Genomic DNA, 25,493 nt, shown 5'->3' with positions numbered 1-25,493 from the left:
CAAGACAAGCCAGCAAAGAAAGAAAGACTACAAGTAGGAGTTTTATGACAATTTCTTGCATTTAATTCAAGTCAAGAAAAGAATATTTTTTTATTGAATACATTCCAGAATTTACAGGCAACTTGATAAACTCACTTTCTAGATAACACTTACCGTCGAATAGGAAGGGCGCGCCAATTAAATCGCGCTCAGCAACCAAACATTGATAAATGTTCAAATTAGTTTGGCAGCACATGAAATTACCGCCCGTATCCAGAACGGCAAATTTACTCCCATTTATCTCAGATGTCTAAGATAGCGGGAAGACATATAAGGTGGGCTAGTCGCCGAGAATTCGATACTTTTTCCTCGGCTCTTGTTGAAGCTGTACCCCACAGAACCGTCTCGACATGAAGTTCCTCGTCATTGCTGCTGCCTTGTTGGCGACTGCCACTGGTGAGTTCTTAAACTACCGCCTCTTTCACTACTTCTTGTAAATCTTGGAGAATCGTAAATGTCTTGAAATGGTACTTGTTAGACACTTGAGTTGGAGCAATGTGTCACGCAAAACGTTTGGTATTTATGTTTTTGTAGCTTTGATGGCCATTATGTTTCAATATGTGAGCAAACATTTTCTTTTCCCCTCGGATCCTTGACCGAATTTCTTCAAAGGATATACTGTATACATTTATTGCCCCATTTATTCAAGTTAAGTATGCGTTATCGTGAAATGGTTTTCAACAAACTATCCTTAAGTGCCACCTTCCAGTTTGATACGAAACCTGGATATGTTCTTTACCCAGTTTTGGATCTGTTCTTATAAAATGGGTATCGTGTCTGTATCGCTTTTGTGGTTGGTGTTCAGTGACCAGACCGCCGTACGAAGGGTCAGTTTGCCTTTGGTCCAGTTTTTGAGGACGCCTCAGGGGCGAGCCAAATGGTATTTTTGCCTTTGGTCTAGTTTATGTAACCTCAGGCAATGTCAGGTGTCGTTAAAGAACACAACACTTTCATCGAGAAGAGTAGGTTGACCTTGTGTGCTTGTGAACATTACAGACTCGTGCTTTCTCTCTTGTCATTCTTGCCCTGATACATCAGATACTAGACAACAATTCTTGGTTTTAACGCATGAGCCTGTGCGGGGGCTCTCCGCGGTGAGGAAATAATTCCTCTGACCGGCCAACTCCCCTGGGCATTCAAGGTGTTGAAGTCAGAACCACTTGATTCTGAACCAAACACTCTTTCCTTTCACCGCACGTGAGCAGTTAGCAATGCTTGTAATTTCTGACAAACTCTCTTTTCCTCCATGCCATCCTTCTAGGGTCGGAGTGGAAGTGGAAGCAGTACCAGGACGCAATCAAGCACGTGGCCGCAGCTCAAGACGGGGCCTCCAGCAGATGGACCCTTCCGGTTTGTGGATCGCTGAATGACGAATTGACTGACCGAATGACTGACTAAATGAATAACTGAACGACCGAATGACTGACTGGATAATACTGACTGAATAACTGGCTGACTGGCTGAATAAATAACTGAACAATCGAATGACTCACGGGCTAACTGACTAACTAACTGGCTAATTGACTGACTAACTGACTGACTAACTGACTGACTGACTAACTGACTGAATGACTGACCGACTGATGACTGACCAACTGACTGACTGAATGAATGAATGAATGAATGAATGAATGAATGAATGAATCTAGCTACCAGCTTGGTACATGGCCCGTACTACAATTGCATTGAACTAACCATGAAATCGTGATGTTCTCTGTTCTGCTTACCCGACAGGCTGTGGGCTTCAGCAACTTCGGCTGCCAGGTGCAATACTCCGCTACCGCCCCGACTTCCGGTAGGTTCGATTTAAAAAAAAGCTTGAAGTCGAAACGGCTTCCTTGCTAGCCGGATGATCAGTCTAGAAGTAGAATATTCAGGACGCATTTATGTAGCTTTTAGGTTTAGTTTTAGATTAGATAAGATGGTGTGTTAATTTATGTATATCACCCTTGAACCAATGAAAGCTACAGGAGAAAACACTGGACTACTAGTAGTTTATTCTGATGAGACCGATGTTACTAGTAAGGCTTAGGTCCCAATTCCACCAGTGCCGGGCTTGCTCCAAAGCTACAAATTTGTCCCGGTGGACGGTCGAATACCGGAGGTATCCCTCGGTATCACGGTGTCTATTTGTTACCGACTCTCGGGTTCATTTTAAGTCCGACTTACATTCAACCCGGCCGGACCCCAAAATATCCCGGGATCCGCCCGGTGTCCTACGGGACCACGTAGTAGTTTACATCCGAAAGTGCCAAAAACGGGTAATATTGTCTTCATCGTATGTTTTATCTTTTCTCTAGTCCACCAGCTCCGCCCCTCTGACATCAACGTGGTTGCTGCACTGGGAGATTCCATCACCGTAAGTAGTCTATGTCCATCTCTACTGTGTCAAATGTAGGCGCTTTTATGTGTTGTGGACTTCTACCTATACAGATGAGCTTTCAAGTTATAGATAAGCAAATGTACACGTGTGCATTGTATGGGTCCGTTACGTAAGGATTATGGAAGTCCCTACCATTGGATAGACATTATAGACATCACTAATGCAGAATGTCCTTCTAATCCACCGTACAGGCAGCTAACGGTGCCCTGGCCTCCAACGTCCTCGAGGTTCTGACCGAGTACCGAGGCGCCTCCTGGAGGTAAAGTTGCACGGCACGAAAAACGATGCACGCTTGCATTCTACTAAAAGGATGCATTTTTAAATGTTTATGTGCCCTGTACGACCCCTATCCATGTACGTAAAGTTTATCTTTCCGTATCCTTTCCGTAGTACGTTTATATGCGTTTCTCATAGTTTCACGTAGCCTTTACGTAAAACAACTATTTACGGACAACTAACTTTCGACGGAAAGCATATGCGTTAACTGAAAACATTACGAAGTCTTTTCGGCCTTTAATTTTCATTTATTTCTTTAGACTAAAGTTCGGAAAGTAGGCTTAAATTTTTATTTTCGTGCTATATGAATCCGTGTTCTTTCTGAAGTCTATAACGGCATGGTCACATTCGTCTTGACCGTCGTTTGATCTTGATATCGTAGCTATAAAGAATCTTACTGCAGTGGCTTTGCCTGGACCAAACGCTGAGAAGCATCCACGACAGTCGTTTTTTTTATTACAAGGCAGATGAACGAGACATGTACTCATGCTTTAAGGCTTGCTTAAAGATTTCAGCGTCGTTTTTTCCTGAGTTTGATCTTGCCTAATTCTATCTCCCTCTGTAGTATCGGCGGCGATGGCACTCTGGAGGACACTGTCACCCTTGCAAGTAAGATAATTTTCATACCCTGATATACTTCCTACAACGTAAACTAGAAGGTGTATTCCTGGATGATTTATTCGTAACACGTTACTACCCTAACCTCAGAAGACCGGGCTCATTATATTTCCATCCACACACAGTATATATCTTTACCTTGAATCTTTACCTTGAACCACAGCCAGTCGATACCCTTGCGGGTAATAAGGCTGTCCTAGTTGTGGCGGTGGTAGCGTCAGTAGGAGAAGTGGTATTCGTGTCGGTCTGGGTGCAGTCCCCATTCCTGTCCCAGTCTTGTATTGAACTCTTTCAAATATAGATTGAAGTATGTTTTTTTTCCGCGTCTCTTCTTTTTTCTTCTTCTACTCCTCCCCTCCCCCACCCCCACCCTGTCAAATCGCCCAATGGATACAACACTTCAATTTTGGGGCCAAATGATCCGAAATTTAGCATGATGGTACAGATACGTTTTCATTTCATATCATACGTTTTTAGTAAGTTTCATTAGTGATTTTTAGACCATTAATATATATTTTGTACACTTATGCCCTGGAATGACAATCCAAAGGACTGGAGTTTGGTATAAAATGCCTTGGAAATGGGTCCAAACGAATTCATCAACAGTGATTCCATACACCACTTCATTAAAATGAACTAATAGAACCAGTTGATAGTACATGAAATATAATTGGAAAAAAAAACCCATCAAGCATTATAGAGTCACTAACTCATAAGCGTCGTATGTACAGATGTGTTCGATCGATAAGTAACTCACTTTTACTCACTTCTCCACACTTTAGACATCATCAAGAAGTTCAACCCCAACGTGAAGGGATTCTCCACTGGGACCGGAAATGTCTTCAGCTCCGGCTCACGGTTCAACATCGCCTACCCCGGGAAGGAGGCAATGTGAGTACATACAGAACTTTACTCTAACGTTAGTATCACCTTAGCAACTTTCGTTCTCCCCGTGTCTTTTGTGCATGTTATGCTGCCCTGGCCCTCCATACACGATTCTGAGCTTCTCCTTTTCAGTCCCAAGAGCTTCAAGAAACGTCTTGGTCCGTTTCTCCACGTTTAACCTCCATGTAAGTCTTGGTCTTCCTCTGAGTCCTTTTTCCACCACTTGGTCTCCATCTATGATTTTCTTTGCTGTTCTGTTCTCTCTTATTCTCAGGACATGTCCTTGCCACTTTAGCCCTCTTTCTGTCACCATGTCTGCCACTTCTCTCTGCAGCTGGTTCGTTCTGTGGCGCACCTCTTTGTTGGTTATTCTATACCTATATGAAATGGAAGGTATCCGAGGATGAACTGAACTGAACTGATCTGTCAGGCATCTTGTATTGAAGGCAATTAAGCGCTTTTGATCTGCTGCCATTTTTGCCCCCTTGCCCTACGTACCTCGCAAATATTTGTGAGAGAGGAGGAAAGAGGCTTGGCAGCTACGATGGTTTTAGAACCAGGCTACCATGTACCAAATATCATTTGGCCTTAAACTAGACTGAGATCATCAAAAGTCTGTGACAATAAACTGTATATGTACAGCAAAATGCACGTATCATGCTATGAAACTTTGGAGATGCTCACCAAGTCTCACGTATACTGTATCATTATTAATATTATTTTTCTCTTCCAGCGATATGCCAGGTCAGGCTGATGACCTGATCAGCCGTATGCAAAACTCGGTGGTAAGTCAAGAATATCATTTATCTCATATATATCTACCCATGCTAGGATTACGTCACGGGGTCCGGCCGGGCCGAGAACGAAAAGTATGATATAAAAGACACCAAACTACACTAGCCTGATTAAATCTCGCTTATAGCAGCCCGCCAGTTAGAGCCCTGGACAGCGGAGTTTGTGTTACATAGACTAAAACTACACAAGACGTAAAGAGAATATTCTTGGGCATTATTTGTGTATAATCTTTACGTCCACATTTCTATATTTCGTTTCCCCAACAGCCTGGCCGGGCCCCGGTTTGGAAATGTGACGTTAGCCTTAGCCAGCAACTCTAACATTGTAACGGATGAAACTTTGACTTACGGACAAAGTTTTATCTACATCCCTGACGGGCACCGCAGCAATTGGAGACTGAGCCTAAGACCTACGTCCCATTTCCAAACCGGGGCTCGGCCGGGCAGCTTTCGGGAACAAAATGTAAGATTAAAAAAAATCCGGTTCGGAATTATGACGTTAATCTAAATGTGGGGCCCGCTTGTAAATCAACTTCATAAGGCGCATGACAGCATAGTTCATTTGTTGTCTTGAGCATAAAACAGTAAATGAAAACTCTAACCACAAGCCCGTCGTTCTAGGAGGTCGACTACGAGAACGACTGGAAGGTGATCACCCTGTTTATTGGCGGGAACGACCTGTGTGCGTACTGCGACGACAAGAACCTCCGCAGCGCCGCCAACTACGCGGGCTTCATCCGGGAGGCGCTGGACAAGCTGCACGCACAGGTCAGGCTGAATCAAATGTATCTGTATCGTTATAGGCGCGATATAACGTTACCTGCCCTTCAGTGTAACGCACCAGCTTTTGTAAGTGTATCTGTATGGTAGGTATAACCACCATTTGACGTAACACGCCAGTCTCTGTATCTGTATGTGTATGGTCGGTATCATCCCCCCTCCAACCTCTGCACAATGTATCCGTATATTCACATATATAGCCGGTTTATGTATAACCGCCCTTTGGCGTAACACACCAGCTTCTGTATCTGTATCTGTATCTGCATCAAAATTTGTAAGCTGGATGTAACAGAAGCCACCGCCTACAAGGGTCTAAAATAGCCCTTTCCAACAACTAAATTTTGAGGGAAACGTGCAAGGTTAATCCATAAATGTCCCCATTTTGCGAGCGTACGACGACCGTACAACGATCATACAACGGCCTTACAGCGATCGTAAGATGACCGTACAACGATCGTACAACGACCGTACGACGATCGTACGACCACCGTATAACGACCGCACGACGACCTCACAACAATCGTACGATGACCGTACAACGATCGGACGTCGACTGTGCGCCCCAATCCACTGTTACCATTCCCTTTGCCCGCAGGTTCCCCGTGCGTATGTGAACTTGGTGTCGATGTTGGACATCGCTGAGCTCAACAAGGGTCAACTCACCTTCACCTGCCGTCTGCTGTCTGCGTAAGTATGACGTCAGCTCCGAGCAGATGCACGGATGGGTAAAAGTCTTTAGTAAGTGGTATGTATGTTGACTAACAAATGAATCACGGGTGTATAGATTATCCAAGTATCCAAGTGCATAGACGGTAAGTCGTAGGTTCGAGGTATAAATACTACTTTCTGTGCTTTCCAAACAGATCTAATGCTGTATATTGACACGTTTTGGATTTGGGTGAAGTTTCTGGGATTTTGGTGTATTTTGCTTTTTACTGTGCAGCGCTGTTTATCTGGTACGAAAAATGACTTTTCGGCCGAAAACTGTACCTACATGTCTGTCATGTGCGACAAAGACATCTGGAGAGACTTCATAGTGTCACCTGATAATGGATGAATGAACTGAACTGATGCAGGCTATGACAATAAGGAACTCATACGGACTTAAATATACGCACTAAGCGCATGTTGTTTCCATGTTGTTGTTTTTAATAGTTTCCTGTGCGACTGTGTGACATATGCTGACAACAACGCTCTGGCTGAAATCCGAGATGTCAATGCCCAGTACCAGGTCAGGATGCATAGTCTTATCTTTTTTTAGTTTTAAAAAGACTAAAACGCAACAGTATTGCCGTCCGGCCTCTGGAGCAGTAGAAAACGTGTGTAATGGAACTGATACACCATTAAAAAAAGCCACACTCGCAAATATATAGCATAAAACAGGCACTGAATATACGTAAATACTTTGCGTTTGTGATCGCATCTGTAAGCAGCGACACCTATGGCTGCAGTACAATTTGAACCTGTCAGAATTGCCCTTAGGAAGGTGATAGACGGTCACAGAAACGTCGGTAGAAATAAAGTAAGGGTTCTGAAAAAGTTTAAGTCTCTTTACTTATTCGGCCGCTGTACGTACTTTATTTTTTATTTTTATCGTATTCTGACCATGTAAAAATTTGGTCCGTTCCTTGACAGGACGCCCTGCATGAACTGGTCAACTCCGGCCGGTACGACACCCGGGACGACTTCACCGTGGTTCTGCAGCCGTTCTTCGAGAACACACCCATCCCTCTCAGCTCCAGCGGGGTGAGATAGTTACTGTCACAGTTTTATAGGTTTAATGTACATATTTGTTAACATCTGTTATTACAATACCGCCACAAATCATAATACTGCCAAATTAAGCGATGAATTCAAGGGGATCTACAAGTGCAGTAACAGCAATTTCCGACGTATGCACACTTCAGACACCCAGGTGTTCAACATATTTTAAAGGCTTCGATAACATTGTATTCGAGGTCGTTTGGGGGTTTAGTTCCTTATCAGGACAAGCGAGCGCGTTATGGGGATAACATATCTAATTTTGCCGACGAAACCTGCAGCACATGTGGATGTATTATGGTAATAGTTGTTGAGTCTTTGTTTTGCATTATTAATTCGATAAGTCATCAATATGTTCATAGACTTAGTAAGAAATACAACTAAAATGTCGGGGCTTTAATACAAAATATGAAGTCTTTTATCGTATGTACTAGTACCAAATTTCAAACGATTGTGGTCATTACGTACGTTTAAGTCGACGTCGTTTTGAAAATGGGGACAGAAAACAAAAGGTGATCAGAGCTATATCGGTCGTGTTCCTCATGCCATGAAATCTACGAAGACGTCAAAATGTTATAGGTTAACGTTAGTCCGTAGTATTCAAAAGCGGGGTATCAAGTCGATGGACGGTTGTCTTTAACTGAAGTATTAAAAAAAATGCAATTCGAAAACGCCGTTCAGCGACTTGTTGATATCCCTAAATACCCAATTTCTAGATACAACGGATAAAGGTAAACTAGCGATACATGGAGCAAAGAAAGTTTGTGGTGCAATAGCTCTAGAGTGATGTTACTTGGTTGTGATTTCAGACTGGAGAGGCAGACCTGAGCTACTTCTCCCCTGACTGCTTCCACTTCAGCGGCAAGGCTCACGCTGAGGCTGCAGAGGCGCTGTGGAATAACATGGTGACAGACTTGTTCTCATTTTGTTCTAAGACATGTACAAGTTTCAAGATTAAGATATAATTAGTAATAATCTTTATTGCAAACTCATGCCCGAAGGCTAATTGCAAAAATACATGTATGAAAGTACAACGATGATAATGGTACAATAACAAAGTGGACATTAAGTGAAATATCGGTCATCAACTAGTGATACTTCTAATCTAAAAGAAATGCTATTGGGTTTGATTTCTTTTCTGTATACAGTGGAGGATGAAATTTCCGACATTTTGGGAGACATATGCATTGGGTGGTGCTAACAGGAAAACAGTTTTTTTTGTAGTTCGGTATGATGTTTAGTAGACTAACTAAACCGAAGGCAAAATAACATTAACGTTCATAAAATAACGTGTTTTTCTTCATATTCTAATAATGCAATATCAAGGCATACATGTATATAAGAGGTGCCGCCTGTATCTTCTTCTCTGAGCTGGTAATAGTTATGTTTACCTTCACAGAAAGGAAACATATTGTTTTTGCTCCTTTTCTTCCTCTTCTGCTACTTCTTCAAACAATTAAGGTCAATGACCCGGAGAGTAGACGGTTGCTACTGTTACCATGGCTGGTAAAGTAGAAAAGACCCTGTGGTGTTCATCACACTATGTAGCAAGTGACAGGACAGTGTTGGAGAAGCTGGTCACAAAAATCAATATTGTGTTTGAGTGAGAATTAACAGGTAATTAGGCTAGACCAGGTGGAGGTAAACATCATATATTTGCCTGCAAATGTTGCCTTTCTAGGTTGTAGTTCTGAATCTGCTGACCATGATCTTAACGGGTATATGTGTCTCTTTCTGCAGCTGGAGGGAGAGGGACAGAAGTCCACGTCTTGGGTTCTGGGCAGGGATGTGAACTGTCCTAGCTCCGTAAGTAGTGCCGTATTCCTTCGGATCCTGTGTGTGTGTGTGTTTGTGACTGTGAACTGTAGTAGGACAAGTACTTTTAATATACTCTCCAAGCAGAGATTCGGCTCCAGGCGTTTTTTGTGTGTTTTATATTAATTAGTTTTTATCAGGCTTTCTATTTTCTTTTATGTCTCACGCCCAAAACTGACATAAAGAATGGTTCAAAATAGAAAGCCCGATAAAAGCGCATAAAACAGCATAAAAACAAGGTAGAGAAAAATAACCGGAGCCTTCTTGGAGAGTAATTTCATAGTCTGATGACACAATGTTGCTGTGTACACTTTAGGTGATTAAGCATATGTATAGTATGACATTGCTATATCAAAGCGGCGCGAGGGAAATGATAAAAAGATAGATAGTGAATAGTGACGAAAGATAGTCGATACTACCTGAAACACCGGCCCGACCCCTTACGAAATATAGCCAGTTGCTAGAGTAACCTTTGTATGGCTTACAAGCAATATTCTTCCGAAAAAAATTTCTGTCGATGCGGCAACCGGTTCTCGAGACTTGATTATTTAGTCCATTTATTTAGTACAGATTTTGTTCTTTCGTATAAAAAAGTGTTAATTGAAAAATACGTGCTAATGTTATTTTTTATGGGTTATATGTTTTTCTACCAGACGGTTAATATTGAACCTTTTACTGGTAAAAAAATGGGATAACACACCCTCTCCCACTCTTTTACTAGAAGGTATTTCATGAATACATGGGATGGCGGGGGTGTTATCCCTTTATCATGCTAGTAAGATGTTCAATGAATACTAATAAAATGGGTTTAAGGTTTGTAACCTATGTTAGCACAACTCTTTGTAGTTGGCACGTGTTTCCAAAATATATTTTTTTCAGGGCTAAAAAATGGGATAAATAAGTAATACTGGTTCTCGTTTTCATGTACCTACTTATATCATCTATTCTTTTCTTGCTGTACAGACCAACCCTTACCTGAGGACCAGGCTGAACTAAGTTCTGCCATGGACATCAGTATTCCCGTTACTTCACCAACGGATGGCATGGGAGAGCCGATCTTCGCTTTGCAATCATATGAAACCCCAAATCCAACACAACTTAACATGCTCGGTGTTGAAGAGTTTCAAATAAATCTTTCCTTAATATGAAACCTAACGGTGTTTGTCTTTTTTTTTCTTGGCGCTACGCGTGTTTGGAATGAATGAATGAACTTTTTTGCTCAACAATCACACAAGCTAAGTTTGGCAACCAACAACAACTGCTAGCTGTATAGACAATGGTGCTACGAGTCTACATAAAGAGCAACAAAATATTGTTATGGTATATTGTCGATAAATGTATGAGTGATATGGTCTCGCATTTGGAATAAAGTATGAATAAATAGACCTACGTAGGCTAGGCGGATATGACTTGAACATGATAGCAGTATATAGAAAATATCGCTCTGTGTACCGGAAGGGAGATGGGTGTTTTGGTTTTAATAATCTTAAACAATGCTTCTCTCTCTAACTGTAGGTAGGACAGTTCATAACAAAGTGGAATTCATATTCCAGTGTACTAAAGTGGAATTCATATTCAAGTGTACTAATCTTTAATAATATGACATGTGGGGCACAGTCCCTCAGTCCTTAGTGGCTGCTGATGTGTGGTGAGAAACGGCTCACCTTTCTGCAGCGCCATCTATTGGCGAAGTTTACTACTGCAGCTAAGAACGCAAAAGTCATGATTGATTTGATATGATATGCCGGTATTCCACCAAAAAATATTCGTATTCTTTCGTAGCTACTTTACTCTTCGGAAAAAGAATGAATCTCAACTTTTTTTTTATAAGTGAATACACAATACTGATTGGAAATGGGAACATATGTAACGTTACATGAAGATTTCAAGCACAAGAAATATATAGGCAACGATCGAGTGACGGCCACCAACGTTAAATAGTTCCTTTCTTTGCTGTTGTGAGGAACAAAAAGTACATGTCTACATTCTCAGAATGTTTTTGCCGCGTTTTGGCAACCATGGAGACAACATGTGCACTGTTATGATCGTGCCAATACTGGATTTGGCGCGAAAATAATCTATGAACTCTGATTGGTCAATGGCCTGAAGCTAAGGAGTTTCGATATCCAATCAGATCACTGGATCTGGAGTGCTCCCTGGCGGGATGGAGGCTCTGCATGGCGGTGTAAGGTGTACTGTACTGACAAACATATATGATAAAAGACCCCAAATTCAGCTTTAAATAAGCAAACATGGATCAATTCGTAAATAATGAATTATTATCATTCATATGGTATCTTTATATTGAGCTAAAATACGCTAAATTGACTTCAAGTTGAGATAAAGTCTACATTACGACTCCTACGTGAGCCCTGATAAAGGGGAGTTCAAAAGAGTTCAGTGCAGCCTTGCGGAAGGCCTGTGGTGTACTTCTCACTTCTTGCGTGGTTCCTGCCAAGATTTCTCCAAGTTGGGAGGTCTTCAAGTCTAAGGTAGGCTCCCTCCTTAGCTGCCTTTGCGGTAACACGTTGTGTGGTTCCTCCCAAACCGTACAGTTTCGCTGATTTTGAGCCGTCCGAAGATCGGTGTACGAGGCCGAGTAGTGTCCCCGCTGTGAGATGTTTTACAGGGCAAGGACTTGAGGAACAGACCGAAGCTAACGCGCAGTGCGTAGTGTAAGATACCTCGTGGCGAGCTGTCATGCCTCTGTTTCTTAGTCTCCAGATACTTCAAAGTGATCCAGACTATGAAAGAAAAGCTGCGAAATTTAAAGTTTAACATCAAACAAGTTTTGTTCCCATGTGATTTAAATTTTATTGCTGTCCATTTTCAAAAACAATGGATAGGGGTGCCATGAAAATATCATAGAGGGAAGGGGGAGATTCCTCAAGTTGTGATTTTTTTCTTTCCATATTAATATGTTTATGCCATTCTAAGTCTTGTTTTAGTTTTTGGTATAAGTTCTAATTATAAAAATTAATATCGTCACCATAGTGTGCAGTGATCAATCCCTGGGGGTGATCCAAAAATACCCATGACATGAGGAGGCTTTTTGTAAAACACATTCAAGATATATGTATTCACAACATTAGGCATATGCTATTTGTATTTCTTTCTCTGCGCCAAGAAGGTTACGTCTTTGGCAGTGTTTGTATGTGTGTCTGTCTGTCTGTGAGCACGATAGCTAGAGAAGGCCTGGATATATTATCTTGATACTTATTGATTCGTGAAACAATCCATGAATTGTTTAAGGTTGTGTTAATCTCCAAGCAGATGTAGAGATGAAAAAAATCAATTTTCTCTGGTGCTTTTCTAGTTTTTAGTGGCTCTCTCATACGCTCGCTCTTGAAATATTCTGTGAAGGAGTGAGTATGGGAACCTCAATAAAAATTAAATAGGAAAACATACTGTATTACATACTGAGTAAGTATTGGAGGCCCGGTCTTAAGTTATAAACTGAACAGGATTGCACCTAGGCTGCTACAAGCAAACATGGGCAGCCTAAAATTAAAACTTGATTTTTTCTATTCCAAAGTTGGCTTGGAGATGGGGTAGTGAAGGCACAGTGTCTACCAGAGCTCTCTGGACTAAAGAAATTGTAGAAACTAGCATAAGTAAGTTGGGAACTTGGCCAACCAACCCCTCTGGCAATAATTTCCCCCAAATTTTGTCCAATGTCTTTTGGAAAATTTTTTGTCAGTCTTCTTCTTGGTCCAGTACTGAAGACCATCTCTGTCATATGACAGTTGGAACCCTGCATAGGTTGTTTGCATGGCCTTGATGGAGCACTGGTGCGACCAGGCCCTTTTAAGGGATATCCCACTACAGTGTAAACATCGCAACTTACCGTTACCCCGCTTACCCCTCGCTCATCTTACACACTGTTTTACTACGTGGTTTGTAGAAGATTAGCTGCCCAAACCTTGCAGGGGAATACTGTACATAAAGTAAGGTGCGAAGAATGATATATAATCAGTATATATACAGACTGGATTTATTAAGGATTTGGGGTTGTTTAAATTGATAGTTGGTGTTTTTTTGGCAGGGGTATCGGTGGTGGGGTTAGTATTTGGGAAGAGCTTGTGAGAATGTTTGAATAGAGATGTAAAATTCTTTCAGTAGCCTCATACAGCTGATAGTCACGAGGCGTAACATTTCATTGTACATGGCTACTCTTAAGTTGGCAATGTTACAGCGGAATAGTCAAGTTTTGGGGGTGATATGAAAATATTGTTTTACATTCAGAACTTTGCTATTATTAATATTATTAATTGTTGAAATTCCACTCAGTGCCTTAAGACGTCCGGTCTTCCATGAAAAAGAAATGATAGCACCCTTGAGATTTTCTTAAGAATGTCCCGAACACCTGGATGTCAGAAGTGTGCATACCTATGGGATTACTGATGTTGCATCAGTAGAGCAGTCGAACGTTAGGCTGAGGATGAAGTATAATGCTTTTCTGTTAGTGGTGCAATGCATCTTCGCTACGGCTCATGTGTTTTAGTCAAGCACACTGGGTTGCCGCTACTCTCCTCGGTAAATGTGTTGGGGTTCTTTCATGTGCAGAGGTTGGATGCTCGAGGCTTATGCCTGAAGCTCTTGTATACAAGGCTGCTGCCTTTACGTCACCATCCAAAATCACGAATGCAATCCTTTACAATTTGTCCAAGCTGGGGCCGACCCTAGACATTGCTAGAATGGAACTCTGGCCCACGGATCCACGGAGTATGATCCAGACGGCCAATCAGCAAGGTTGCATCAATACTTGCACCACGGGGACTTCAGTATATCTTTTTTATTCAGTTTTTTAAATGTAGCAAGCTTAGAGTACTCAACGACTGAATCATTGCCAAAAAATAATTTAAAAAAAAACCCCACAGTCCTGGTTTATACTGGGCATTCTCCATACTGTTGTAGTTTTTATGGTTCAGTCAGTACACTTTGTATTACTGTTGTGTTCCCTCAGTACAGGTGGTGAAGACATCACTTAGTAGTCTTAGATTGTTTGTAGAGTGATGACAGGTGCAGAAACCTAACACCATGGTAAGTCTTCTTTTTACACAATTACAGTTAGTTCCTCAATTTTCCTCAGATTCAACCCCGGTCTTCTAACATCCTGTCCCCTCCTACCGCCAAATAAAACCAATGCGAAAGTTAATGGATTTACAGTATGACCGTAAGCTCGGTTGAAAACCTGGTGTATTCTCTTTTGTTACATTTTGTAGACATCATTTAATAGCCTGAGACTGTTTACAGTCTGTTTCTCTGAATGGCTGAAGAGGAAACCCGATGCGGTGAGAACTCCAACAGACACAGTTATATACAACTCTTCCGCTATATCTCAAGAAGCAAGGTCCTTTGAGGTGTCATCTCAAGAAAGCCCTGGCTCTTCTGTGTCTTGTCAGAAACTGTCTCAGATCTTCAATCTGATCACTTGACACCCTGGGAAGATCCCACTCCATTCACAGGGTGTTTGCACACTCCTCCAGAAAATAAAAGCGGTGCAGTTTGTTCTTCTCATGTGTTTGTTAATGTTATGTTGTTGTGTGGATGAGTCGGTGTGTAACCCATTCCTAGCAAACCCTAGGTATGACCCTAATCTTGGAGGAACTGTCAGTCTTGGAGGGTCTTCTTCTTTGAAGTGAGGAGATCCAGTGTCATCTGGATCAGGGTTGGATTATCAGTTGGATCAGAGAGGATTATCCCACCCCATAGGGAGCAGATGTCTGGACCTGATAGTCTGTAGAGTTGCTGACATACAGAAAATAGGAAACTTTTTGGAACAAACCAAAAATGATTCAGGGGGAGTGTATGCAGAGTTGTCTACAGGACCCGTCCCTCCTTCAAGAATTTGGGATGGAAATTTGCTTGTTGGGATTGTCAAAAGTCTTACCTACGTGTAGTAATCTGACTTGTATTTTTTTGGTAGGTTGGAATGAACGATTTGACAATAAAAAGGTTCAATATGGGGTTCCAAACATTGGCCGTGATTGGGACAGAAAAAAATCCAGATCTGGAGATAGCAGTGAGAAAATATTTGTGGAAGTTTTTGTGGAAGTCTTTCAATTTATATCTGCCAACTTTCTCATTGCGCACAGTTTTTTCAGTGTATTTCAACACGAAATCAGAACACCGTGGATAAAAAAATTGTAAAATCACAAATTTATGTGGAATTTTTCATGGACTTTTTAGGTATCAAAAATTCCTATTAAAACTAATTGCAACACTTTCTGACATTGACTTTGGGAGTGCCAATTAACATATACAAATTCCCCATGCAGCCAAATGAAAGTCAGAATCATCTTGCCCTTTTCGTTTCTATTGTATAGGGGCTAGACATTTGCTGTTCATCAGTTTCTCTGCCCTGTGGCATTTACAAAATGCCAGTGATCGAACGCTTCAGGGCAGGCAAGCTCATCTGTGTAATTGGACAAGAAGATAAATTTTGGACAGTTGGATTGACTAAGACAAGTTACTAAGACGGTTGCTGATACATGTAGTTAAGTTTAAATTAGTTAAATTTAAAGTAGGTAGGTAGTTAAGTTTAGATTTGTTTCCACGACTGTTTTATCTCATCATTTATTTATTGGTATTACATGTTTGGGGTATAGACTATACTCAATATAGTCCCTTCTGTTTATAATTTCAGCTTATAGATTTTCAATGTCCTTTGTGATAGGCACTCGATACACATATATTTGACAAACAACACACACAATTACATAATTTAAGTTAATAGTACATCATTATGTTGTAAATAATAAACAAAAGACAAATGTGTAAATTATCAATGTTCAGGATGATACCTTGAGGCATAATCGCTGGCTTACTTGCTTGTAGCGTAATTTTTCTCGAGAGAAAAACTAAAAAAAGCGTGTACCCAGACTTTGGCTTTGACCCAAAGCACCTACTTCAAAGTTGGAATGTCAAAAGAGTGCGCTTTATTACAAGAAATATGGTACTACTACCAAAGTTTTTAAAGTGTATATCATTATCTTTGATTGCTACCAAGAATTCTACTCATAGCCCTGAAAGATTCCTCCATGATAATATGCATTCAAGCAAAATCCCTTGACCTCTACTGTATGAAAGGAAAAAGGGCGGCCAATTGTCGCTCTTTTGTAAACTCTTCCCTGTATTTTATCCAGGCTTACATTTCACACTTAGCCCGGAGTCAATGCCATTATACATGCTGTTAGCACAACCATTTCCTAATTTTACCTGCAAGTACTGTACAAAAAGAGCTGGCTATTACAGGTCTTAAACCCCCTCCCCCAATCCCATCTAATTGCGTCAAATTGTTGGCTCTCTTTTCTGCCCCATTAAATGGGGAGTATTTTCAATTAATTGATCAACGGCATGACAAGTGGCTTTTTGTGTCCTCAACTGTGATAACAACCTTGTTGAAGAGGTTTGGATTGGAGCTTCTTATTATAATATTATAATACCTTCGCATATTTAGACCTGTCTAGCACAGGTGGGGGGTTAGTGGTCAACGTGTTGCACTATACAATGTATATGCTTCTAGTCTGCAAGAATCTATTGCATAATAAGTTCACAAACCCAGTCTGTATAATTTAGACAAAAAAAGAGGATTATTGTAAATTTTTGTATTTAGGGAGAGATAGTCTAATTAGAAAGGAAACATTTTCATGAAAATGCAGTATGTTTTCCCCTGTAGCCTTTTGTCAAGCTATTTGTGTACAATACTATTAACTAATACTATACCATTACCAGGCTCGCCCTATAGTATTGTGTGCAAGTTTCATAGGCTTACATGTCGTGATTGCCTTTTACCTTACAGTAAATGTAGTGGTTTTATGGTAGTTTAATGTTTGCGGTTTTTACAATAACCTCTTTGCCAAGATTAAAACACCAAGAAAATTCTTGTACTACTTACTTTCTTGTTTCAATGGCTAAATAAAACCCATCACAAATACTTCATATTGAATCTCCTACTGCAAAATTAAATCCCGCAAACTTAAAGCAAGGAGGTTGAATCACAGTACATAAGACGGCAAAGGTCCTAGCAAGCTTTCAGAAACACAAGCATCTCCAACTATAACTTATAAGTTTGAAATATTGGCAATTTTACATTATACAGACTCTTCTATTTGACAGAAGTTGATGTCTTCCTTGTGTTTGTCTAAAATTGATGGATGGATATTTTCTCATTAACCTGTCGGTACTGTGATAACATCATGCCCAGCTGTCATGTTGGGAGAATCTGTTTGTTGTTTTACTCCAGATGTTTATTGTTTGTCTGGTCTGCAGGGAGATTTTAGTGGGTGGGCACAGGGGGGAGGGGGAACTTCGTTATTTTTGAAGCCAGAAATCCCCTTCCTAACCCACATATAAAGGGATATTTAAGGTCCTTGCATATTAAAGAACCCAGCACAACAAGAAGAGTATTACATTTTGCTAAATTATTATTCCAAGATTCCCTGAATAGTTAATGGTTTGTCCCTAAGATACTGTAAATGCAGAAATGTTCGCAGTGGATTAATGTTCGCGGGTTTTCACTTAAATGCATTTACAGTATTTTAACATTCCTTGAACAGTTAATGGTTTGTCCCTTAGATACTCATCAGTGTCCATCTGATAGCTGACAGTCCCACTTGTTAATGGCTTGTCCCTAGATAAGATCAGGTCCTCCACAATGAGATAAGAGAACTAGACAGCACAGAGTCAGACAAACTAGGGTGTATCTCCTAACACTACACTATTGAGAGGAAGGTCATCTCCAAGCAGATGTTGAGTGGAATATTGTAATGTTTTCTCTGACTGCCCAACCTCTCTGACATTTGTGGCTGTCATTGAACCAACGGACAGACAAAAGATGTCATGACCTTCCACCCAACATCTGCTTGGAGATCATTTATAAGGAACATAAAAAAGTAAAGGTTTGGTATTTTGAAAGCTCATTTGTTATGAAAGAATCCATAGTTGTAAAATTTTAGCTTCCAACACAAACTTGTATCTAGTGGCTAAGGATTGGTGTTTGTTTATCTCTTTCCGCAGATGTTTTTGATAGAAAGCATTGTCACTATTCACTGATACATGTATATGATTTAAAAAGAGAATATGTTGTGAATGACATAATCTTTACAGTAGTTTGCAAGCCTAAAACCTGGCCATTGCATTTCCTTTGCAGCATCTTGTGCACAAATCTGTTTGTGTGTTTGGGATAAGAGGTTGCATCATTGTTGTCATGGGTTACCTGTTGCCATGGTTACACATTGTCAGGTCACAAAAGGATGTTGTGGGACCAGAACACACCATAGGCATAGATGGATGACATTGCATGTGATTCTCATTGACTGCCCTAAATTTTTAATGAAAGATCAGAGGTTGTGATGCACAGTATTTGTCATGTTGTCATGTTGCACAGCATTTGTATCTTTTGTTCTTGACATGCTATGACTGCTATGTATGGTTTTGATTTTTTGCTGACAGATGGCTTTTGACGAATGGAGGAAGTGCTTTGGCCCCCTAGTGACTTGTTACTCTGTGACGGAGGGTAGCCACTGATGACAGAGTATTATTTTTGTCCAATGTGACGAGTGTTTGCATGTGTTTCTAGGTTCCCTTTGCCGAATTCGTATGTAATGCATGCAGTTGCGCGATGATGCAAATTGTTCTTGTTTCACATTAGCTGTTTTTGTGATCTATATAATAATTTCAGAAATGACCCCTATATTCCCGATATTGTGGAACAGGCCATGTGGTTTTGCGGTTTAGTAATTAGCTTATCTTCAAGCAGATATGGGGGGGGGTTATGTGTTGTCTAATGTACAGAACTGCTGTTACGGTAGAGGAGTCCCTAAACAAATGTTAGACGACATATCGTTATTTGTCTTTCTGCAACTGATGGCAAAAATCATAAATACGTCACGGAGTATGTTACCTACGTTCACTTGTTTTCTCTATTTTTGGCTTTGCTTCTTCTTGAAGTTCTTGGTAAAGTTTGCTAGTATGAGTCCATCACGACTTGTGTATCCAGTGGGTTAATCTGTATTGCGTCTAATATGTACATAGTTATCAGGGTTGAGCATTTCTGGAATGACATGTTGAAGGACCAGTAGTACCACCAGTCTTTTGTACTTTGAACTAAATGGTTATCATCAATTGGCCCAGGTCTGTATTTACATAGCAAGTTATTGCCCTATGCCAATTTGTAGTTCTAAATTTATGTGCATTAGAGTTTATTTTGGAACCCATTTTTATGGATTTGCAAGGAAAGTCTTAATGTTCTGTTTAAAAGAATAAAATGAGTGAAACTCCAAAAAATTCTCCATGTTTTGTTGAAAAGAATTTAGTGGAACTAGAAAAATATTGGAATGAAAGCTTCAGTCAACAGTGAGAGTAAAGTAAAGAGATACAGTAAATGCAATGCTCTAGCCAGCCTGAATTTTATTTCCGTCCCTGCATTTTGAAAGGAAATCCTGCCAAAGGCGTGACAATCCTAGGGGGGTCAGGGGCTACGCTCCCCTGGAAAATTTTGCAATCTAGGCCCTCTGAAATGCTATTTCCTTTATTTTGTGGGGCAAATTTTGCTGGTAGACGGAAGGACGGATGCTGGCTAGAACCCTTCGTGCCATGTACCTGCGAAGCTGGCCTGTTACAATGTATGTTGAAGAGTGGTTATACTAGCTACACAGATGCAAACAAACAAGAAAAAAGTACAGTGACTTTCGTATGGTCAACTACAATTATTACAAACTTCAATTTCGTACAGATACAGATCCCGAGTAAACGGATTTGAAGACAGATTTCAGCTTCAAGTTTTTTACAATTTTCAGATGGATTATTCTATTGACCCTAATGGCCTTGTCTCCAGAGGTATGTTCTGCTCTGGTAAGTGTGGAGATGACCAGGATTAACCAGGATTAACGGCCCCTCCAACTAATCTCCTAATTTGTTAACCTGATCCCCCCTGTCACCTGAGAGGTGGACTGGTCACTCAGGTGTTACAGGGGTGTGGATGGGTCATTCCACTCATTTACTAAGGGGTGTTCACTTGAAATATTTTTATGTAACAGAAATGGTGAAGGATAATGCTTTGAAATCTTAATTGTACTTTTTTTGTAGTATAGTAGTATATGCAGAATTTGACTGTACTTGAAAAATATTTGTACGACACGACTTACCTCTTATCCACTTGCACGTCAGAGATTACAAGACACCTGCACACACAATAAAAACCTTTTCCAGTCTAAGCAAGGAGCTTTTATCAGGAGGAGAGAGCAAGAATTTTTTTCCATTCAGCTATGTTCGTAGCGGGCGACAAAATTTGATTAACACCCACGTGTCAAAAACCCGCATCTACATACATTTCACCCACGCAAGCTTTTGTTTTCCCTTTGTTTTGTGGTCATTCATGGTGGGGCGGCCTGGGGATACAAACATTGTGTGTAGCGATCTGATTTTTGCGATTTTGTCGACGATGTTGAACAGAAGAGTAACTTCGGAATACATACAGCGGCGGCAATATTCTCTCTGACTGAGGGTGAAATTTCAAAGCCATACGGCGACCGGACAGCGCCGCCGCTCGGGTACGGGCTAAGCCTAAAGGCAAAATTGTCTGAGGCAAAGTCTACGAAAAAAACTGGTAATATTCCTACAATTAATGATGACTGTGAAAAACCTGACTCAATGATCACAGGAACCAAGTTTTTTTTAAGTATGCAACAGATATATTTCATAAATCGATACAAATACAAAGTTCAAAATTATGCCTGGAGAACTCAAGACATTATATACGAAAACCCGATCGTAACGAAAACCATGAAAACTATGCTCTCCCGCCTTACCTTCACCTTATTCCAGGCCCGATGTATCCTCTAAAAACACGGGTGGTTCGACAAAAATGAGCAAGGTTCGACCAACAGTGAACACGCCATTTTACCGAGCACATCATCAACAGTTACGAAAAAATATCAGCTAAATGAAGAAAAACGTCATATTTTTTTAGTAGCCATCTGAAAATACATGTGAAAATTCATAATTCTATCGCAAGAAAACAGACCTCGATCCGCGAAAATAGGCCTAAACTGGCCCATGTTTGTTGTACGGCGAAGAGAAACATATCAAACTGTCCGCCATTGTGCGCTCTACCGCAAGATGACGTAGTCACATGCCTGCCGAGTTTTCCAAATAAGGGAATCGTCGGAAACCTGACCCACTTCGCCTCTTGCCGATCGGGCTTCGGGCTGGCTCGAGGGCTATGACGTAATGGCGTGGCTCATTAGCATAGAAACCGTGCCAACCGGCGCTACGAACATCAGATCAGACGGGCGCCGCGCAGGGCAGTAAACAAAGCCGGCGCTGCGGGATTTAACGGGCCAAACAAAGCCGCACAGCGGGCGGGTAACTTCATACTCTCTCCTCCTGATAAAAGCTCCTTGGTCTAAGTAGGCCTGCTAAGAGATGAACCCAGCACCAGGAAGAATTGGGTCAGGGCCACTTAAGAAATTGCAGTTCTTGCCACCAGTGGCCTGTTAATCCTGATTGAGGAGGTAGCTCAGGGTAAGAGATGAATTACATTGTACTACAAGGACAACAGTTGCACACAGACTTTGCATGAGTGCTTTTACTTTTCAATGATTCCGTATACCAGGAATGTCGCTAGGAGTCATCCTTCTGTCGAAATTCAAGTGGTGCTGCAAGTTGTTGCCGAAGTTGGATGCATTTTTTTTTAGGTTATATCAGTGTCCATAATGGTCTTCTTGCACAGCTTTGACTGTACAGTGATACTTTCTTGCCTGTAGGTCTCCCTAGGTGACATAGTTTGTTTTATGGATAATGAAGAATACACATTTGAATGGTGCAAATTTCCCTTCATGCATCTGCTTGCAGATAAGTGTCATTGACATTCCTCGGAAAGAATTACTGTTTAGAAGAAGGAAACAAACACTTTAAGAGCTCACCAAGAACACTTCAGTTGCAATGGGCAAAGGGAGGAAAAGAATCTATTATTAAGCATGGATGAAAATGCCCAGGAAGTTGTCCATAACAATCTAGAGCCTAACCTCTGCTTGGAGAGTGGTTTAAAGACTGCAAAAGAATCTATTATTTAGCATGGGTGAACATCGCTGCATGGAGAGAATACATCCATTGTTGTGCACATCTATTTTCCTTTGTCTCCCCTGACAGTCTGTGACGTCTTTATTTGCAGGATGCCCCTTCGCTTGTTGTAATCGCAGGCTAGGGACAAATTTGCAGGAAGGTTTAACAGCAGGGTTCGGACCTTAATGTGATTTAATCCTTTGGCAAGTTCAGCTCTTTCTATTGGTCGTCCCATTTTCACCCAACCTCTCGTGGTTGTCATGGTAACCGGTCATTAATTGTAAGAAGTTTCCTCACAAGGGCTTTCAGTCGGACTGTTTTGCGATGGATTATAGATTTAGGGATTGAAAAGGATTTTCTGCTTAACACCCGTAGCAGAGAAGGTCACTTACTGCCGTGTCTTTATTTTGTGTCATCCTTCCTGGTTGCATCCTTGGTGGCAACAAGTACAGACAAACCTTGTCTGGCTAATCATGCTTGCTTATGTCCTTCAACTGTTCAGGACCTTTTGGAACGCCCAATCAACCCTGACAGCAAGAGATTGTAGGCTAAGTCAAACCTGCCCAAAAGACCACTCTTGTCACTGTTGACAGGTGGTCGCTATAGACAGGATTTTCAATGCTTGTGTCAAAGCCAAGGGAGAAAAGTCAACAGGTGGTCTTTATGTCGAGGTGGTCACTAGTAGTACAGGTTTGTCTGTTCCTTGTGATTTAGTGCAATTTTGGGATGAACCAACAAATATTGTGTCGTACTTTAATATAAATCTAAATACAACCGACAAACCGTCTGACAGACCAAAACTAACTGACCAACGGACTGACTAAACAACCAACCAACAAAACCAATCTGATGAACAATCACATGCGATTTAAACATTACCATTACCATCTTTCTGGCAATGTGATTATACCACCTAAGAAAATTCCACGAAATCATCTTTCGGAAGGGACGTAAAACGAGGGTCCCGTGCTCGAGGAGGCGCCTCGACCACGTAAATCAGCCTCATTACCCAAATATTGGGTATGTACTGGCTGCAAATGGCCGAGTGGGTAGAGTGTTCGCCTTGCATTCGGTAGGTCGTGAGTTCGATCCCTGGCCGAGTCATACCAAAGACTTTAAAAATGGAAAATGGTACATGCTGCTTTCTCTGCTTAGCACTCAGCATTCGGGAAAGAATATGGAAGTTGAACACACGCCACTACCAGTGGACTAGCCCCCTGCTGTATTGATTGCACAAAGTTGTGTGGCCCAGGGCTGCTGAAACGGAGATGTGTGCCGCCCCATCAGGCGTGGGAAGGATCTTTGAATTTGACTTTGACTGGCTGCAAATACATCCAATATTAGAAAGCTTTCTTTTCCAACCATTCCGGCCAAAATGAGGTAGGGAATTTCCCGAGCAGCCTCGTAACCCCTGCTTCGCCTATTGAGTCAGTGCAGTCAAGCTTGCCTTAGGCACGATCTACACACAGTTTTTCCTGATATCGGCGAGCCTACAACCTCTCGCCGACAGCTTTTTTTCATCGTTTAGATGGAACTACTATATCGCCATTACGATATCAGGAAAATTTCTCCCAAAAGGTCCAGACCATTCGTACGATACCTTACTGATAGCTTAGCAGGGGTCCCCAACAGCTTCGCGCACGTGTAGATGCTTCCCGACTTCGGGAAGGCTCATTAGCATATAACGCCATTTGGAAAATCGCGTTATAGGGAGAAGAAATGCTGGTACAGTTATCACTATGGGCATCTTCATGATGGTAACATCAGGCCCTACGAACCTGATTTAAAAAAAATTCCTTTGCCCTTTTCTGGAGGCAGTCCCAGCCACAAACATGTATGGTGTCAGGTTGTGGGTATTGAGTGAAAGTGTACAGGCACAGTGGCTCCAGTCCTGATTAATAGGGTCTCTCATTACCCCTGGCTATTAGTGCCTGCCCAGTTTTCACACATCCCAGTGTGAACAGCCAATTGTTGAGGGAGCCTAAGTGGCTGGGAAGTGTCAGGGTGGATTATGGGGAGGAGGGGGTGAGGGCGTGGATGGGGTTTTTGCTGTATTGGTTTTTTTTTACTTTACGCCAAACAGTGCCATGAGTATTTGCCTTGCCTTTTGGGTCATACCAAAAATATTACATGATAATTATGAGAAAGAGTTCAGTCTATGGTGTGAAACATACTCCACTAGTATCAGGTGACTAGCCTCCTTCAGAAGTGGCCAAAGGGCTATAGAAACAGAGATAGGCACCGCCCTTACACACCGAAGGGTGTACATTGTTTGTGTATGTGTGTATATGTGTGTGTGTGTGTGTGTGTGTGTGTGTCTATGTCTTCGTGTGTGTCTGTGTGCGTGTGTGTGTGTATGTCTTTGTGTGTGTCTGTCTGTGTGTGTGTGTGTGTGTATCTGTGTGTGTGTCAGTGTGTGTGTGTGTGTGTGTGTGTCTGTGTGTACACAAGTGTTTCTCAATACACAGTGCAGCATTATGTCTTTTAGTCTTCCATCTTTGGTCACCCTGTTTCAGAGGTTGTTTCTTCTAACCTTTCCAGTCTTTCGGAAATGTTGCCATGTGATGATCTTTCCAAAATGTTAATCCAACTGACCTTCTTAATACAGGATATGATGTTAAACTGATAAGCAGGAAGGATTGTCTCAAGGGTGTGTGGGTGGGAGAATACCACTTCCTCAATGTTAATCTCCTTCTTGGCTATTGCTAATCCATGGTAATGCTATATGTCAGCTGACTGGAGTAGATTTCTGGTTTGTTTTGTGACAGTGTTTCTCTGGAAGAGTGATTTGAGATAAACCTTTGGAAGATTTAAAAACATGGACACTTTTATCTTAAGAGTACCTTTAGAAATAAAATATGTTTTTGAATTATGTTGTTATGTTACAACACACTCAAATTTCTGTATGAAACTTTAACTGATACTTATGCACATGTATTTAGGGTCTCATTGATGAGTTTCTTCTTCCCATAGACTTCTATGTTATAATTCGTGGTTTAAATGGACGCGTTCATAATGAAGCTACGTGAAATTTCAGCAGATTTTTCATTCTATGTCGAGCACATTTACCCTAT

General features: G+C 41.3%; 2 protein-coding genes across 7 annotated transcripts in view; both read left to right on the top strand.

Annotated features, from left to right (window-relative positions):
* The first annotated feature begins 300 nt into the window (after window positions 1-300).
* On the top strand, window positions 301-10,501 carry LOC118404819 (phospholipase B1, membrane-associated-like). Its single transcript, XM_035804177.1, has 15 exons — window positions 301-435; window positions 1,301-1,389; window positions 1,774-1,834; window positions 2,340-2,398; window positions 2,614-2,681; window positions 3,264-3,307; window positions 4,099-4,207; window positions 4,935-4,986; window positions 5,617-5,763; window positions 6,371-6,462; window positions 6,931-7,006; window positions 7,411-7,521; window positions 8,346-8,441; window positions 9,277-9,342; window positions 10,315-10,501. Exons 1-15 carry the CDS (start codon window positions 390-392, stop codon window positions 10,345-10,347), a joined length of 1,149 nt encoding a protein of 382 aa, XP_035660070.1. The 5' UTR covers window positions 301-389; the 3' UTR covers window positions 10,348-10,501.
* Window positions 10,502-11,748: 1,247 nt separating this feature from the next.
* Window positions 11,749-25,493, top strand: part of LOC118404011 (extracellular sulfatase Sulf-1-like) — a 109,195-nt gene continuing 95,450 nt past the window's right edge. For 3 of the 6 annotated variants that reach the window (XR_004829732.1, XM_035802920.1, XM_035802931.1), the window contains exon 1: window positions 11,750-11,843. The gene's annotated coding sequence lies outside the window, so the exon portion shown is untranslated. Of the gene's footprint in view, window positions 11,844-25,493 lie in introns of all 6 variants that reach the window. The other 3 variants (XM_035802927.1, XM_035802930.1, XM_035802928.1) reach the window with 2 other exon arrangements.

The sequence above is a fragment of the Branchiostoma floridae genome, chromosome 17 (assembly GCF_000003815.2).
Source record: "Branchiostoma floridae strain S238N-H82 chromosome 17, Bfl_VNyyK, whole genome shotgun sequence".
Classification (NCBI taxonomy): domain Eukaryota; kingdom Metazoa; phylum Chordata; class Leptocardii; order Amphioxiformes; family Branchiostomatidae; genus Branchiostoma; species Branchiostoma floridae.
This window is presented reverse-complemented; position numbering and strand designations above follow the sequence as displayed.

Excerpts from the sequence above, each read along its gene's own strand:
- LOC118404819 (XM_035804177.1), top strand. The coding sequence starts at position 390 with ATGAAGTTCCTCGTCATTGCTGCTGCCTTGTTGGCGACTGCCACTG. Across the intron at positions 1,835-2,339 it reads CGCTACCGCCCCGACTTCCG|TCCACCAGCTCCGCCCCTCT; the intron begins GTAGGTTCGATT and ends TCTTTTCTCTAG. Across the intron at positions 2,682-3,263 it reads TACCGAGGCGCCTCCTGGAG|TATCGGCGGCGATGGCACTC; the intron begins GTAAAGTTGCAC and ends CTCCCTCTGTAG.